Consider the following 18964-nt stretch of genomic DNA (forward strand, 5'->3'; position numbering starts at 1 on the left):
AATTAATGATGAACCCACTCCATTCAAGTGGTTAAGTAAATGTGAGCATAACATGACACTTCAGAAAGCATGAATCCATGCTGTCACAGGCGGGGGGAAAGGGCAATGTAACAGAAAGACCAGGAAATACCTGAGCAGATAGACAGCCCTTTCAATATCACTGAGATCCTCATCAACTGTCAATCTTTCTATTTCTTCTGGTGTCTGTCAAATGTAAAATACAAATTATGCACACAAACATCCAGTCTTGCGTGTCCCGCCCTACCCCCCACCCTCTATGAGTACCGACTAATGAAAAAGTTGCAGTCAAGCCCTGACGATGAAACTAATCAAGGCTCTGGGGCTACTGAGCGAGATCAACCACAGAGGTCTCAAATTACGTGGTTGAGTTTGGGGGGATTTTTTCTTTTTACTCTTCTAGTTTATAGATTGCAACTTGAGAATCAGATCGTGGCTTCGGAACCTTGCTGAAATCAATTTCATACGCATGTATAAAATAAGTATGTACATGTGTGTGTATATATGAAATATACACACACTTTTCACCCTTCATATCTCAAGGTTATTTCCCCAGCATTTTCTGTCCCAAGAAATGCTAAGGAGATTGACGACTGCAGCCCAGTGGGTATACAAAAGACAAGAGTTGGGGGAGGGGGGAGGGAATAAACTCTGGGGCTGGAAGGTAATCAAAGATTGGAGATACTGCGGCAAGTGGGAGAGAATGGAGCTAAAGGGGCTATTATGAGAATGGCCAGAGAAAGAGAGGGTCTGTAAAACTAGGTTTGCCAGCGGTGAGCGCTGGAGTCTCTGGGAGGAAGATGACTATGCGAATGGGTGTGGGGAAAGCAAGCTGAAGGTTGACTTCCTCAAGGGGGCTGGGGAGCAGGGTCCCAGCTAGAGTCCCCGAGGGGCTGGGAGGGAAGGGTATGCAGGGACCCCGAGTCGAGAGGGATTTGAAGACGGGCCCAGGATGAATCTAAGAATTGGTGCTGGTTGGGAGGCGAAGGGAGGCCGTGCTGCCTCAGGGGTAGAGGGACCCGAGTTTGATCTGACGGTCGAGGGACCTGGGGTGGAGTTTTAGAGAGAAGTGGGGAGAGGGGGCCAGAGGAATGAGGGCTGTGTGGACTGACGGGTGGACGGGGGCCAGAACCCAGGCAGCACCAGGGGACTAGGGCTGGGGCAGCCCAGGAGAGGACGGGGAGAAGCCAGCTGTTGACTGCGAACGACAGACCCTGCAGGGGGCAGGCAAACGGGGCCCACAGTAAGGCGCCACGGCTGCCCGAGGTGGGAGAACGCTGGGGCTGCCCTGATGTCAGTAGCTTGGCCGTTCCTGGGATGGGCCGGGAAGGTTAAGACACCTCAAAAGGGTCAGGGGCCGTGGGGCCAACTCCAGGTCAGGGAAAGGGTCAGGGACCGGTCCCTCAAGGAGTGGGGTCCAGTCTGGGAGAACTGGGGCCACGCTGAAGACGGGGCCCCGGGAGGAGCCGGTTCGGAGTGACACGGCGATCGGAGGTTGGAGGACAGAGGGACCGGTCCGACTCTTGAGCGTCCCGGACTGACTCAGAGGGTCTGGGTCGCCTCGGGGAGGAGACGGTGGCAGAGTGGGGCGGGGGTCGGCTCCAGGCTGCGCGGGGCCAGCTGGCCGGGCGCATTCAGAGCGATTTCTCTCCCCGGGGCGCACCTTGAGGCTCCGGCGGACCGGCCTCTCGATGATGGTGAGCTCCTGCAGTTCGTCCATGTAGCCGAACAGGCTGTTCTGATTGAAATCCATTCCGGCGACAGGCGGCGGCGGATGCATGGACCGCCGAGCCCCCTCGCTGCCCGGGCCGGAGCGGCCCCGGGATACCAGCCGCGCGCAGCCCCGCGGCCGCCCACCAGCAGGACTTTCTCCCGCTCTAGCCCGCGGGAGCAAAGCGTGAAGCTGGCGGGCGGCAGGAGCAGGAGCTCGGCCAGCCTAGGGGGCGGGGCGGGACAGGCGGGCTGCGGGGGCGGGGTCAGGGGCGGAGGAGCCACACAGCAGCCGCCTCGGCCCCGCCCCCTCCCGGGAGCCTCGCGCACGCGGCCGGACGCAACCGCCACGCAACGTCACAGCGCCCCAGCCGCCCCACTGCGCCCGCTCCTCTGCCCTACTCTTCCCCTCGCCGAGTCCCCAACCGAGGGCGCCCGTCCCCACGGCGCGTGCGCAGAGCCTGCCACCGCCGGCAGTCTGCAGAGGCGGGCTGAGGGCAGAGAAGCAGAGCCAATGACAGGAGAAGCGAAGGAGAGAGGGTAGTGGGCTGGGGTCTGGCTTCACCTGCTGAAATAACCTCCCAGTTACTCCTACGACTGCTCACCGCAGCTGGCGGGCTGTGGACAAGGAGATCACCCTTGCACAGCTCAGCCCTGGGGGAGCGGTGTGTGGGAATACAGTCCTGGTAGGACTGACATTTGGGGAAGGGCAGCGTTCAGAAAAGGCCTCCGGAGGACAGACACTTAAACTGAATCTTAAGTGCAGTCAAAGCAGAACTCTGGGTTCAGAAAGAGATTGCCTGGCTTGGTAGGTGGAAGAAAGAGGATTTAGGTCCTTTATGGAGAAAGGTCCTGCTGTGTACAGCCACGTTGAGTGGCTTGCTCTTGGTTCTGTTAAGAATAGGAAGCGATGAAAGGGAGATTGGGATGATTTATTGGACCTTGGGGAAGAGAGTTGTGTTGTTCATACTCTTCAGCTCACCAGAGTCAGCAAGACCTCTCTTACTAATTTTTATTTTCCACTCATTCCCTCATTGCTTTTCCACACTCCCCATTCCTCTACCCACCATACGCACCCTCTTTTGTATAAGTATGTCCCAGTACACGTACGGTATATATCCTGGAAAGATACATGGTTTGTGTACCTATTTTTAATATACATTAATGGTATTGTCCTGAGAACTCATTCTGTTCCTTGTTTTTACGTCGACTTAATGTCTTAGAGATCTATTCATGTGACTATATACCAGGAGTTCATGAATTCTAACCATATAGTATCATACACAATAATGGAATGAGTATTAGCTGTGTCCCTTACAGACCCTAGGAAAGAAATAGAATTGCTGGATCACAAAGTCTACAGTGCTTGGTTTCACTCTGTCATGTGGCTCTCCAGAATGGTTTTGCCAGTTCACACTCTCACCAATGGCACATAAAAGTAGAAAGATACCCTTTTCCCATTTTATATACTAATACCTGATACTATTTAATGTCCTAATTTGTATCAATCTGATATTGGTAGTGTCACATTGTAATTTGATTTGTATTTCATGGATGATTGGTGGTAGTAATCATTTTTCCATATGCTTAAGAACCATTGAGATTTTTTTTCCTTCTGTGAATAACCTGTTTATATCCTTTGCCTATTTTTCTGCTGGATTTCAAATGATTTGAAGGAGTTTCTTATGTATTATAATATTATTCTTTTGTCATTTTTAGACATTGCAGATATTTCTCCCAATCTTTCTATGTATCTGTTAGCTCAGTCTTTGATATCCTATAAGAAGGAGAAATCCTTAATTTTGATGTAGCCAAATGCATCAAATTTCAAGCTTGTTTAAGAATCTTTTCCTATCCATGGTTGCAAAATATTCTACATTTTTCCCTATTTGGCTTCTACTTTTACCTGTTACAGTTAGGTCTTAATCTTTCTGGAGTTCACCTCACAGACAGTATAAGAAGAATATGATTATTATTATCCCTACTTAGTGAACCAGTTTTACCAGCAACATACTCCTAACAATCCATCTTTTCCCTTCCAACATGTGATGACATCTCTACGGTATGCCAAGTTCCCAAGACACACATGTCTGTTTCTGGACTCGCATTGCTGTTTTATTGATCTAGATCCGTCCCTATGTAAATACTATGCAGATTATATTGCTATGGCTTATTTATACCTCTTAAATTTGGTAGAGTGAATCTCTCCACTCTTTGCTCTTTTTCTTCACTTTTGCCTTTGATGTTCAAAGTGAAAATGGTCAATAGTGACCCCCACAGCTAAATTTCAGGTTTTCTGATCTCTAGTAAGAAAGTGAAAAGGGAAATGGAAAGGGACAAAACATGATGAGATGAGGATGGAGAAGAGACAAAGACAGGAAGAGGTAATTTTCCTGAGCAAATACCTCACAGCCTCCCTTCTCTGTCAATGTCTGAAATTCTTCTTTTCCCCTTGATAAGTAACTGATACTAAATATTACAATAGAACCTCCATAGTTGGTCACCTCCTTAAGTTGACCTAATTTTCATAAACTGGACCTGCACCACATGTACATATCAGTACAGGAGGCCTAGTTCTTTATGCTGCGCACCTCTGTATGTTGACCAGTTTGTGACAATCCTTTGGGTGGTCAACTTACAGAGGTTCTACTGTACTTGTAACTTTTACCCTGTTCCAGGTAAGAAATACAATCTCATACTTGGATTTTTCTAAGACTTGATGACATTCTTAATGAACAACTGATTGAATACACAGATGTGGCTTTGATGTTGCCTGTTCTAGGGCAGGAGGTTAACAAAAGGAAAATGTTCAATTTGAGGACTGGAATCTAACTGCTCTAATTACTACTATGGTAGAGAAGGCCATCCCAGCCTGGCTACCAGGAAACCTGAGTTCCATGGCTCTGCCAATGACATGGTCAAATGACTTTTGGAGCCCTACTTTCCTTATCTGAACTGCTTTCATGCATGCTGTCTCAGTGTGCCCTTGCAGCAGCCCTGTGTAGTTCAGAAAAAATATATTACTATTACAGTTTTATAGACAATAAAACTGAGGCTTAGAGAAGTTATGTGACGTAGGCATAAACACACAGCTAAGGGAGCTAGATGTATCCACTTTGTTTATTCATTTAATAATAGCATGGTGCTAAGTACATGGACATTAGCTCCACACCACCTCAGTTTGAAACTGTGTTCTGCTGGCTTCCTACCTTCGGCAAGGTACTTAACTTCTCTGTCCCTCAATTTACTCCTAAGACAGGAATAATATTAGTACTTGGTCCAAAATGTTGTGAGAATTAAATGACAAAATATGCTTATGTGGAATAATGAGAAGAGAAAGCGGGAAAGGGCAGGAAGCAATGAACTGGCATGTCAGGAGACCTACCACCGTGGTCTGACGGAGCCACCATTATCTCTAGTATGAATCAAAGGTGCCTCTACTTCTGCCCTTCCTCTTCTGAAGTGGTTCCCAAAGCAGCCAGAGTGAACCTAGTAACACAAAATCCAGACCCAGTGACCATGTGCTCTAAACTCAGGTTTCTCAACATTGGCTCCACAAACACTGCAGGCCTGGTTCTTGCTGGGGAGGGTAGGGGAATGTTCCTGTGCCTGGTAGGATGTTTAGCAGCATCCGTGTTCTCTGTTCTCTACCCACTAGATGCCACTGTCAAACCTCTGCTCACCCTACTTGAGATAATGAAAATGTTTTTAGATATTGTCAAATGTCCCTTGGTGGGGAAATCCCTCCTTCCCACCCCAAGCCCTGCAATATCTCCCCACGTCTTGCACAGACCTCCATGTACCCTCAGCTCTCTAATCCCATGTCCTCCCATTTCCCCCTCACCCACTCTGCTTCTTTCATGCCCAGAAGCCTCCTTCCTATTTCTCCAGCACTCAAGGTATGATCCGGATCAGAGCCATTGAGCTCACTGTGCCTTCTGCCTGGAAAACTCTTCCCCTGGATTTCTAAATAACTCACTCCATCCCCCCTTTTAGAGTTTTACTCAAATGTCATGTTCTCAGTGAGGCCAACTCAGGATGCCTTTTATGAAGTTAAAATTCCACAGTATTCATTCGCATTTGTCGATGCTTATACATGTTTAGTCACAATCATGAATAGATATAGTTTCTCCACTAACTAGCTGTAAACTTGGGAAAATCACACAACTTCTCCAGACCTCAGTTCCCTCTGTCAAATGAGGGAAATAGGCTAGATGATGTAGGACAAGAATTCTGTTCTTTTTGAATCCATGTGCCAACTTTGCTAGGATTCCCTAGAAAACAGTCTGAGGCAAAGCTTAGGTGCTAATGCTTCATTTGGGAGGTGCAATCTCAGGGCAAGCCAGAATGAGGGAGGGTGAAGAAAGCCCCTGCAGGACTGGAAGCAAGTACAGGGTAAGGCACTGCCAGGCCCGCCCCTCTTCACCAGCGGGTGGCCAGGAGCTCTGCTACACAGGACATCTCCTGACAGCCTGCACAGAAACCCAGCCCTGGAGACTATCCTGGGGAAGGAGGTGTAAGGCTTTCTTCTGCCTCCCATTGTCCAGAATTGGCTCCTAGGGTAGTTATCTCCCTGGCACTTTAATGGTCTCACCTGGCTCTCTCTGCAGTCTCTGGGTCCCAGCCCGAACACAGCAGGAGGAAGGCTGCATCCAATCAGACAATGGGTAGAGGAGTGGGAAGGAGCTGGCCTCAGGCTGCAGCTATCCTGCTCTCTTGTTTTCAGACAAGTGGCCCAGCTTAGGAGACAGGTGAGACCCAGAGGATCTGTGATGGCTTAGGATGTGTGAGACAGGAGGGAGGAGGAAAGGAGTGAGAGAATTGGCTGGAGCATCAGGAACAGAGGCCAGGATAGAGTGGCCAGAAGCATGGACGAGCTCCAGTCCTAGAGGAAAGAGCTAAGATGAGTGCCGGGTAGCAGGCAAGCACTTGGGTGGGCTCCTTGGGCCCCCGGAGCTGGACAGAATTGACCTTTTAAAGTCCTGACAGAGGATCCATGGTACATCCCAGCCTGGGCCGTGGAACTATCCTAACAAGGAGCTTGACCAGGGATCCCAGGTTCATTACCTGCAGGCATATGTGGCCAAAGAAGGGACCTCGATCTCACCGGGCAGCCCACCTGGAGAGCTGCTCAATTAGCTGCAGGCTGGGGCACCAAGCTTCCCCCCAGCCCACCTCTCTGGTGGCTACCTCTGCTTCTCTTCTGATCTTTACTTTGCAAACTCTTCCTCCACTCAGGGCCACCCCCTCAGCTATCTCCAGAGGGGGAAAGGGCGTCCACTGCCATCACTCCCCTTCTTCGGGAGGGGCTGTTTTTTTCTCATGCGTGGGCCGTATGTGTTGGGCTGTGCCTCGACTGGAGGGCAGATTCCTCCCTCCAGGTGATGATGCACAAGGAGAGCAGATTGCACATTTGTCTCCAGGGAGGCAGTGGGCGAGGGCAGAGGAACGCTGTGTGTGAGCGTGGAGTTGGGGCGCCTGCACAGCGTGGGGGTGAGGGGACACAGAGCGGGGAGCTGTCGGCCTGACTGTCACTGCTGTCTGCAGAGGCAGCGGGAGGCTGATTGCGGGGCTGGGTCCCACTGCCCTGGATGTGGGTGCAAGAAGCTGCCTTCTCGCCTGTCAGGGTGGGGGTGATGGTTGCCCTGGTGACCGGGATGGGAAGTGGGTTGGCCTTGCCGACAGAAATGCTGGAAAGAAAATACAATAAGCACCAGTTACGGATTTTCTCTCCCTCTTTTCTTTCCCTTAATTGGAACACCAGTTCAATGGGGCCTTGTCATAAATGAAGGACAACTTTCAGTGACTGGACTCACCATATCTTTCTCTGATTCCCTGAGAAAACCCCACTCTGCCCCCTCTGAATCCAGAATCCTAGTCCTAACTAGATGGCTCTTGGACCAGGGACAAGTCACTCCCCCTCTCCAGGCCTCACTTGGACCAGGCTTCCTCCAAGATCCCTTCCTGCTGTGATTCCTGGGCCCCACCCCCCGACACTGTAGTGATTCAGTAAGCCCAGGGCTGGGCCTAGGAATCTGCATTTTAGCCATTCCACTCACTGCACTCCTGGATAGTCCATACCTATGTTTCAGAACCACTGCCATCTGGCATTAAGAGTACTGGTTTTGGGTGGCCGAAGTGGTGGATTGCATGAGCTCACAAGTTCGAGACCAGCCTGAGCCAGAGTGAGACCTTGTCTCTAAAAATAGCTGGGCATTGTGGTGGGTACCTATCGTCCCAGCTACTTGGGAGGGTGAGGCAAGAGAATCACTTAAGCCCAGGAGTTTGAGGTTGCTATTTGTATGACACCAAGGCATTGTACCAAGGGTGACAAAGTGAGAATCTGTCTCAAAAAACAAAAAAGAGTATTGGCTTTGGGATCAGATGGGACAACTTTATCTGTAGCCCAACTGAGCCTTGATTTCTTTGCCTCTACAATGAGGGAAAGAGGACTGCCAACCACAGTTAATGGTGAGGATTAGATGAGATGAGGCCACAGGGCACCCCGGTATGGATCTGTAGGGTCTCTACTAACCTCTCCCCTTCTCTGCAGTTCCTGCCCATGTACTTACTCTTCTCCAGCCAAATTTCACATCCAGGTTTCTGCTGTAGCAGAGAATTGTCAAGCTAGAACTCAAGCAGGGGAGGAGGAGGCAGCGCTCACAGCTGGGGCACTCACTCTCAAGTTCCAGCTCTGTTTTTTAATCTGTTGCCATGACAATCCTAGCTACACCAACCTCTGTGGGGTAAAATTATTTCCTCCAATGTCTGAGGACTTTGGATGTAAACGTCATTTTGCCAGGCACCAGGAGACAGGAGGGCTCTTCGCCCACCTAAATCCCAACCACATTTCAACTATTATTTCAGGATAGCAGAGAGTTTCTGGAGGTTGAGGATTTAGCTGAAAATTTCACTCAGCTCGTAACACAGTGCCTGGCATACAGTAGGCGCCTGACAAATGTATATCACTCTAACGGTTAAGTGATATACATTTAGTGTAAACTGATTTTCTTGAATCTCTTACTCAACAACAGGCTTCCTTTAAGAGAGAAGTAAAATAGTTAGAACTCCAGGCATCTGTTATTTGATTCCTTTCTACTATCTCCTTTGAGAGAACTGCATTTCCGTTCTTTAAGTGGCATTAATCCCCCCACAGGAAAACTTTGGACATGCAGATACCCTCCACCAGCCCCCCCAATTTTTGAAGTAATATTGCCTCAATATACTTGTTCATGCAAGCTCTTCTGAACCACAGTGGTTATTAATACACCAAACACTATATGCCGAAAGAATTAGTCTTTCCCTTGCAGGGACTTGATTCCCCCAGTCATGAATTTTTAATGCCTTGTCTATTCCCATTGCTTCTCTCTTGAAGATCACCTTTCTCTAGCCAAAAATGGAATTGATGAAACATGAATCTGCTCAGAATTGCTGCTGATTAACCAATCTCATATGAGAAAAAAAGATTAAAACTTTGGCTTAGAAGTTTTAAAAATTCTAAGAGATTTTTGCTGTGTTGCCATTATTAGAAAGTTAAGTTTTGGCTAATGTGGACTGTGCTGAAGAAATAACGTTTGTTCATTCATTAACCAAATATTTATTGAATACTTTCTGTGACCAGGCAGAACCAGCTGCATGGCAGGGGTGGGGCCTAGGTAGTTGTGCAGGGTCCCAAGCTCAAAAGGATCCTAAGCTGCATTTCCTGTGGTGGCTGTCTTGAAATTCTTAACAATTTTATCTTTGAACTTGTGTTTTGCAAGTGAAGTCCAATGGGATGATGTGGCATGTCCGTGAGAAGTGGAGGTAAGCATAACGTATGGGCTTTTGCTGTCCCATTTGCATTGTATTGTGATACACCGTGGTTGTGGAATTCCAGTGGGTCCACATGCCTGGGAATTCAGAGAGGCTCAAAGTAGGTACTGGGTAAATGTGGTTCATTAAGAGGCCATGCTTTCCACTCAAACCAGGACTTGCTTCAAACACAGATGGAAGGCAAAGGCCAAGGGAACCCTGTTGCATTCTTTCTTACTCGTGTTGCTGCCCTGCCTTAACCAACCATCCCCACAAGGATGCTGGCGTAAAAGGAAAAAAAAGACAGGGCCCAAGTGCCTGGTCCTCTCAGTCCTCCCTTACTCCCCAGTGAAAGAAGGTACACACATCAAGAAGGGAAAGGAAAGGATAACAAGATGAGCTTGGTTTCTGCAGTGTTTCCACTGTCCTGGTAAGAACAAAATACATACAAGCTGCAAAATAGGAATCATGTAATTTCTGTGATCTCATAAATGAGTTAAATGTATTCATCTTTGCATTTATGACTCGTGTTATACAATGAAAGATGAATGCCAAACTCCATGCTAATAATTTAAATTTTTAATCTGTCTTTACTTAGAACGACATTAAGTAACAAAATCTACATAACAAGTCAAAAGGGAGAGAGACCCACGTTTTGTACTTTTAATGGTATTCTTTTCCTGCTTTTTGAACAAAGAGACTCATACTTTTCTTTCATGTTGGGCCTTGCAAATTATATAGCCAGCCCTGGTGTCAGGTGCCATGCTAGACACTGGGGTCACAAAATGGGAAAACAGTGGCTGTCGCCAATGAGCTCATTTCTTCATTCTTTCGTTCTTTTGGAAAATGTCCCAGTCCTTACAAAATAAGCAGATCAACAACTTTAAAGGAAGTGAGAAGCAGTAAAGGACTGACTGGCTTTCACGTAGTTGTTGATGATTAAATGGGTTAGTACAAATAAAATGTTGAGGACAGCACCTACAGCACCGAAAGTACTGTTGTTCGAAGGATGTCTTAGTCCATTTGTGTTGCTATAAAGGAACACCTGAAGCTGAGTAATTTATGGAGGTTTGTTTAACTTGTGGTTCTGCAGGCTGTACAAGAAGCTGGACACCAGCATCTGCCTCTGATGGGGCTTCAGGCTGCTTCCTCTCGTGGCAGATGGCAAGGAGGAGCCGGCATGTGTGCAGAGATCGCATGACAAGAGAGGTGAGAGAGAGAAATGGAGAGAAGGTGCCATGCTCTTTTTAATAACCAGTTCTTGTGGGAACTAACAGAGCAAGAATTCACTCATCACTGGGAGGAAAGCACCCCCCACATGCCCCAGACACCTCCCATCAGGCTCTACCTTCAGCATTGGGGATTACATTTCCACATGAGATATGAGGGGACAAACACCCAAGCCATAGCAAGGGGTTGTTATTATTATTTATTCCAAGCCAGAGCAAACCTTCCTCATTGTTTGATTTCTAAGGCCGAGGTTCTGGGTTTGTTAGGTCATACAATATTTGGCTTTGTTTTAGGATGTGATTTCAAAGCTGTGAAGGTGAGCAATGCTGCCCACTTGCCTTCCGCCTTCCTACTCCCAGTTGGGGTGTGTCCTGGCCACATCACACTTTTGTCGCTTGTTTAAGCTTTCCTTCCTGGCTTAATTCATCAGCTCCTTCAACAAGAAGAGCCAAAGGCTGTTTTCAGTTCCCGTCCTGTACATTTGGAGGAACTGTGTTGCATAAAGGAATTCACCCCTTTATTCAAATCCAATGTGAAAAACCAGATCTAGCAAAAATATCTATAAATCTCCACTCTACTCACCTAGCACCATGGTTGGAACTAAGAAAGAACAAAAGAGATGTAAATGAGATGCAGCCTCTGTCCAGGTGAGCTTGTTATGATCTAAAAGAAAAAACAAACTATGCCAACTGTTAATGACTAAAGCTTTGTATAATGCGCATATGTGTGTTTTAAAACCAAAACTTATTGTAGTTACTCAGAAATTGCTTCTAAGGGGCAGGGCAGGGCAGGAGCAGAAGGGGAGGAGAAAGTGTGATGTAACTTACATATATCTGTCAGTAAATTAATCTTTATACCACTCACTCCTCCTTAAAAAGACAGGTAGAGGAGGTAATGACATCTAAGGTCGGTGCTTATTGTTCAAGGAGTTCAATGAATTTGGCCATCCAGATATTCCTTGAGTCACTTGGGAGGCCGGGATGAAAGTCTTTCCCTCCAAGGGAAAGGAGAAGGAGAGGATGCCGCAGACATAAGCATAGCGGTGGAAAGACTCTTAAAGACAGTGATATCTAGAGGCCGGGCGCGGGTGGTTCACGCCTGTAATCCTAGCACTCTGGGAGGCCAAGGAAGGTGGATTGCTTGAGCTCAGGACTTTGAGACCAGGCTGAGCAAAAGTGAGACCCCTGTCTCTACTAAAAATAGAAAAACGGAGGCAAGAGGATCGCTTGAGCCCGAGTTGGAGGTTTCTGTGAGCTATGATGCCACAATACTCTACCCAGGGCGACAGCTTGAGACTCTGTCTCAAAAAAAAAAAAAAAAAAGACAGTGATATCTAATATTCAATATGATGTTGTTTGCACTTCTGAGTTGTAAAGGCCCCTCCTTAAAAAAAATATTAAAAGTGAATCTTAAAAAAAAAGAAATGCCCCCCCAAACAAAGTCACTGTGTCCTGTGATTCAAGCTGCTTTACTGTGAAGAATGACGTACTCCTTTTTACATCACCCAGTATGTCTGGCACCTGGCAAGAAATCTGTAACTATTCATTACAAGAAAGAGAAAAAAAGTAAAGAAATGTTTAGTGAATAAACAATGAGAGAGTGAATGATGGTACTTTAGCAGAGGATTTCCTTAAGTCTCACATCTGGGCACAACCTGGAGATACAGAATAAAATAAGGGTGTTTCCCGGGGGTGTGGGTTCGGTGGAAAGGTGAAGCAGAGCTTTTGTTCACTTAGATTTGGAGACCCAGCTTAGAAATAGGTGCTGTTGCCCCCAAAACTCAAAGCACCTCAGAAGTATGCCTATGTCAGAATGATTTACATTCAGTATGAAATGGACTGAGCGGACTCACACACGCTTCTACACAATTGCTGAGCAAGACTATGCAGTGATCTTTAAAGCTATGCACTGCAGTAGCATTCATCTTGGCAAACAGAGCTATAGACAATCCTTAGCTACCTATTGCCACCTGTTTTGCCACAATACCTACTAATGTTCATTCCTGACTCACGCTGGCTCACTGTTTCATAAGAGGGGGCAGCTTCATTTCTCTCCCTGTGTCACTACAATAATTATTGAGAACAATAATTTGAACAATGAGAACTTATAATTCTCCAGTAACATGCAAAAATAATGTCACTTATAGAAAAATAATACCCTGAGTATTGTTGGGAAATGGAAACCATTACGCCCTGCTTCGGTTTACCTGGCAAATGTAAGCATTGGCTGTGAAGGGAATTAGAATCATTCCATCCTTCATTCATTCAGCACATACTAATAAAGCATCACTGATATAGCAGATAGTGTACATAATGAGTCTAGATTCTAGCTTTATTCCCTCCCACATCTTGATCCAGTAGAGAAGTCTGCCAGAACAATAACCATTTGATGCTGGGCTTTGGGAAAGTGATAACAGGCATCACAGACCTAAGAATACTTGGCTGGCTACTATCTTTGGGTTTGAGGACTCAAACCAGACACCTCAAAAATAAAGTATGTTCTCTAAGATCAATACAGCAACAGAAAATAGGAGTGATTGATGGATTTAGAGACTGATACATAGATGTGTGTGTGTATATGTGTGTGTGTATATATATATATATATATTTTTTTTTTTTAAGAGAGAGACAGAGCCTTGCTCTGTTGCCCAGGTTAGAGTACAGTGGCATCATCATAGGTCACTGCTGCAGCCTCCAACTCCAGGGCTTAAGCAATCCTCCTGCCTCAGCCTCCCAAGTAACTGGAACTTTAGGCATGTGCCACCAGGCATGGCAAATTTTTAAAAAATTTTTTTTTCTTTTTTTTTTTGTAGAGACAGAGTCTCACTGTACCGCCCTCGGGTAGAGTGCCGTGGCGTCACACGGCTCACAGCAACCTCCAACTCCTGGGCTTAAGCGATTCTCTTGCCTCAGCCTCCGGAGTAGCTGGGACTACAGGCGCCTGCCACAACGCCCGGCTATTTTTTGGTTGCAGTTTGGCCGGGGCTGAGGTTTGAACCCGCCACCCTCGGCATATGGGGCCGGCACCCTACTCACTGAGCCACAGGCACCGCCCTTTAAAAATTTTTTTTATAGAGATAGGGTCTCACTATGTTACCCAGGCTGGTCTTAAACTCCTGGCCTCAAGCAGTCCTCCTTGAAGAGATTACAGGCATAAGTCACTGCACCTGACCCTAAGGCAGATCTTAAGAACAGTTATTCTATGCTTCCTAAAATTGTTATAACCCAAAGCACATATTAAGTGACAAGCATAATCATATCCAATTCATTCCTCTTGAAATTAGCTCTAGACCCATGAAACAGTTTCAGGTGTATATAGCCTTTCAAACTCTTTGTTAGGTGACTACATTGCAGGAGGATCTGGAGAACTCAACTCAAGCACAAAATGCCCATCCACATTCAATAGTGACTCCAGTTCTTCCACACATGAGCCTGGACAAAGTAAAACCTACTTAACAGTTTCTAGTTTGTTGCTAAGTAACCACTCCTTCCTGGTCCGAGTGTGTGACCCACTCTGTTTCTTGTGTCAACTCATTATGCCAACATAATTAGAGTGAATTCAACATTGGAGAATGGAATGCGGGCTTTCAATTTTCATCACCTTTACAGTTAGTCTATTGTCCAAAGGCCTAGAGAATATTTTTTAGAATAATGTGAAATAACAGAGAGGTCAAGGAAGAACTGAGATCATATAGGAGAGAGGGAGGAAATATGATTCTTCACATGGCAATCCACAGAGGCCTACGAATGACATACTTTACCCAGGTGGCAGCCAAACATCTTTTGTTCCTTTCAAATACTATGAATACTATGTTGTCACACTGGTCAAGATTGTCACCTAGGACTTAATGCCACAAAATACATAGATCAGAAAAGTCAGGGGCAAAATTTGCAGAATTATGGTCATAGTCACCCTACCCACTCCTAGTCCAAGGGGTACAAAGGTCACTGGGATTCTGGCATGCTTGTTCCCCTGATGTGAAAGGATCAAATTTGGTGTTTCCTCCTAGTACCTCTGCCCCACTGCCCAGGCAGCCAGTCCAGGGAACAGGGCATGAGCCTGTTGGTAGCTGCAGTTTCCAGGAATTCCACAGTCATCCTGAGGCCCAGAAACACCTAAGGTAGTTTCTTTCTAAGCTGCTGGATGATGTTTTGTAAACAGCTTCTTTCAGGAAAGCAAATGGTCCCAGGACAACTCAAAATTATTTTCTCCCAGCTCTATTAAGGTATAATTGGCAGATAACAATTGTGTGTATTTATGGTGTACAATGGGATACATGTATACATTATGAAATGATTACCACAATGAAGCTAATTAATACATCTATCACCTCACATAGTTACCTGTGTGTGTGTGGTGAGAACATTAGAAATCTACTCCCTTAGCAAATTTCAAGTATGCATTTCGTTATCATTAACTGTCATCACTGTGATGTATATTGGGTCTCCAGAGCTTGTTCATCTTAATAACTATCTACAAGTTTATACTTCTCCCTATCTCCCCACCCCAAGCCCCAGGAAAACATCTTTATACTATCTAGTTTCTATTAGTTAGACTTTTTTAGATTCCACCTCAAAATTATTCATCCTTTCTCCTGGCTGGATTGAAATTCACTTCCCCTGTTTCACTGGACAATGTCTGAAACGTATATCCTAGCAATAATGCAGTGGCACTGGGAAGAGCATGGGAAGACATGTAAGTTGGCAAATGACTATTCAGTGTGCTGGGCAACATGGTCAGTGAGAGCCCAGATAAGGCACTTATTCCCAAATGGGACAGAAGGGATTCTTGGAAAGCTGACATCTGAGGAAGCTGTAGCTTCTCCATGTGAGAACAGAGAATTGGGCTCAGCTACCTTCGCATCTTCCCTATACCTACCCTGTTTCCCCGAAAATAAGACAGTGTCTTATATTAAGGTGTGCTCCCAAAGATGCGCTAGGTCTTATTTTCAGAGGATGTCTTATCATTCCTGTGAGTAGGTCTTATTTTCGGGGAAACAGGGTAGCATGGTGCAATCACATGTTCAGGCATCCCAGATGACCACTTATCTCAGTGATTGATTTCACCTTTTTTCCCTCTCCTCACTCATTGACCCATAAGGGCAAGTTCATTTATTTGTTTTAAGTTGATTTGACAATTTTACAAAAACCAAAGCAAAACCAGCTTCTAGGCTTTCCCCTTGTCTTAGACTTGGGGTCTTAACAGAGCCTGGCACCCTGGGCCCATTCTAGATATTCATGTCCTGCAGCTCCTCAGACCAAGCCATGCATTCAGCACCTGCCGAGGGCTTCCAGCAAGCCAGGGAGCAGGTGGCAGGCCTGTACCACAGGTGCCTACTACCAACACTGACAAAATAACAAGGCTGTCTCATGGGCTGCGTGGACACACAACACACGCAAGCTTACAGGTTTTATTTGTTTATTTACTTCCAGGAAAGTAATAAAAATGTCAGTTAAGCTTATTAAGTCAGAAAAAGAAAAAAAAAAACTATATTATGTTAGCTATGTTTTGAATGAAAGCCCTACGTTTTAATATACCCGGAGCTAGAGGAAAAACTTAGTGACTGTTTTTTTTTTTTTTTGTAGTAGAATCCCTAGTGTTTTCTAGATATATGATCATATCATCTGTGAAAAGTATAAGTTTGATCTCTTCTAACTCTATATGGATACCCTTGATTGCCTTTTCTTCCCTAATTGCAATGGCTAAAACTTCCATTACAATGTTAAAGAGCAATGGAGACAATGGTTCCTGATCTAAATGGAAATGATTTCAATTTAACTCCATTCAGTACGATATTGGCTGTGGGTTTGCTGTAGATGGCCTCTATTAGTTTATGGTCTATAAAACCAGTGTCTGGTGCCCCATGATCGCATTAATGTACACAGCTATGTACAAATAAATAAAAAGCTATGTATAAATAAATATGTATATGTATACATACAGCTATGTATAAATAAATAAAAAGAAAAAAAAAAGAAATGTAGTGACTGTTTTTAAGAGCCTCTTATTGTGACTATCTTATTTAAATAGCTGTGTCACATGCATTGTTCAAAGTCCTGTCTAGGTTGGTTAACTATGTACCTTGGATTAATTTTTTTGTACCTTGGATTTTAATCTTCCTTAATCCCTCCTTCATCATATCACTTTCTTGTTCATGACCTTGAGTGGATACCTAGGCCTTACAAAATCTTATCCCCAGACTTTTCATTGCAAAGTCCCTCCCTGCTTTAGCCAGGATGGTTTCCTCTGCTGTGTATTGTGAATAACACTCATTTCTGCCTCCATAAATTTGCTTTAGCTGTTCCCCCACCTTAAAAGCATGGTCCCTCCTCTCCACTAACAGTAATTTACTTTGCCCTTCAGAGCTCAACATGTGCCTGCATTCCTCTTAGAGTTCCTCTCGTCTTCAATCCAGGGCGCCCCATCTTTATGTACATGGTCTGTTCCAGTCTTTTACACTTCCCCATGGTTTATGTCTCTTTTTCAAATGTGGAAAGCAAATAGTATAGTAGGAAGTCATTGGATTTGCAATTGAGTCTCAGCCTGGTCACCTATCAGCTATGTGACCTTGGGCAGTTTCCTTAATCTCTCTGGGACTCAGTTTCTTCATCCACAAAAAGGAGACAATAATGCCCTACCTGGCAGGATTGCAGTGATTCTTTCAGGTAATGGGCATACATGCAATGGCCGTCAGGAAGCTAAATGATGAATACCATTGGTGTTAATGATCTCTAAGGGCTCCTTCTTCTGGCCTGGCTTTCTCAAAGATCATAAGGACAGCCAACTAATTGCAGCAGGGGCAGAAAGGCAGTGACTTCCTCCTTATCCCAGTCCTGTCTGAACATGCAAGCCCCTCCTACCTCCCGCCACCGTTCCCTCCCCACACACACAACATGCCACTTGCCATTGTTGGTTCATGAGATGATTTATTCACTTGGGCCCAGGGATGTTGTTTGCTCCTCTTCTGTGCTTCAGTCTGGGCATTTCAAATAAGTGTTTCCTCTTGAAATGACTCCCCCTATATGGCCCAATTCAGAACCACCTCCCCCAGGTAAGTTCTCCCTCACCCTTTCAATCAAAAGTTGCCTCAAATACCTCTGAATCCTCACCTCACTCTATGACGGCCACGAGAGGATTCAATGTAACCTACGAAAAATCCTTAGAATAATTCCTAGTACAGAGCAAGCACTGTGGAAAGGTTGGCTGTTATCCTAGTCCTCCATTGCCCACCATGCTGGACACTTCCTTTGGCCGCTCTGGACTCCTAGGGACTTGGTTTTGAGGCCTCCTTACCCTAGTTCCCTGTTAGGTCCAGGCAAGGAGAAATAAGAAACGCTGATATAGGATAGGAGAGAGAAGGAGAGTGTTGTCAGAGTATTGTTTTCCTCCAACACCTTCTCTGTAGGCTGCTGAGAGTACTGAAATCCCCTCCTCACAGCTCACATGCGTGCGCGCTCTCTCTCTCCATATCCTGATAACAGTTCCTGCCCTCACCCTCAGGGTCCCCCTGCCTTACACATGTGAGCCCCAAAGTGCCCCACCACCCTGATTGCTTCTCCACACCTGCCCTCACCTGTGTAAATGATCACTTTATTGAAGTCTCCGGAAAATTCCCAAATCAACTGTGTCATTTGTTTCTTGCCAAGAGCCTGATTGAGACACCTCCTTTCTAAATATCAAAGCTAACAATGTTTTGTTTAGGCAAATGTCATTTCCCTGACAAAGGGTCAGGTTCCCTGAGGCTCTTATGGAGATATTTTGTATAAAACTATTTTAAATGTATAAGTATTTTTAAGATTACTAGTAGTATGAATTTTATAATTTATACTCATTTAAAATATTTAGCTCTGATGCTCCCTGAGAATGTCATGGACCCCTAGGATTTGGAGGGTTCCTCAAGAGTAAGAAACCCACCCTATTTCCATGCTGTGCCTGAAAGCCATGGGCCTTGGATGAGGGATAGCTGAGAAGCTGCTCCAGGGGCCTTCATAGCAGAGGCATGTATCCCCCTGGCTAAGCCCTCAGGAAGAAATAGCTTCTATCCCCACCTTGGAGCCACAGGGCCCCTCACAAAATGAAAAGCCCACTTATTAGTGATACAGAGCAGCATGGGAACAGGTGGTCTCTCTTCCCACATCACTCCAGTCAGTAGAGGGGGCTGGCGTGGGGGGACTCAGCTCGTCCCATACCTTGACAATGGCAGCTCCAAGCCAAA

The 18964-nt window shown here is 45.8% G+C and overlaps 1 protein-coding gene across 6 annotated transcripts in view; it reads right to left on the reverse strand.

The window, feature by feature from the left end:
* The window catches only part of PPP4R4 (protein phosphatase 4 regulatory subunit 4), a 134085-nt gene extending 132140 nt beyond the window's left edge, over nt 1-1945 (reverse strand). For 3 of the 6 annotated variants that reach the window (XM_053602815.1, XM_053602822.1, XM_053602821.1), the window contains exons 1-2: nt 1682-1945; nt 131-204 (exon numbers count right to left, since the gene is read on the reverse strand). In XM_053602815.1, coding sequence (XP_053458790.1) covers nt 131-204; nt 1682-1798 — 191 coding nt within the window. In that variant the 5' untranslated portion in view covers nt 1799-1945. Of the gene's footprint in view, nt 1-130; nt 205-1681 lie in introns of those variants that run through there. The other 3 variants (XM_053602817.1, XM_053602818.1, XM_053602819.1) reach the window with 2 other exon arrangements.
* Nucleotides 1946-18964: the final 17019 nt, after the last annotated feature.

The sequence above is a fragment of the Nycticebus coucang genome, chromosome 9 (genome assembly GCF_027406575.1).
Source record: "Nycticebus coucang isolate mNycCou1 chromosome 9, mNycCou1.pri, whole genome shotgun sequence".
Classification (NCBI taxonomy): domain Eukaryota; kingdom Metazoa; phylum Chordata; class Mammalia; order Primates; family Lorisidae; genus Nycticebus; species Nycticebus coucang.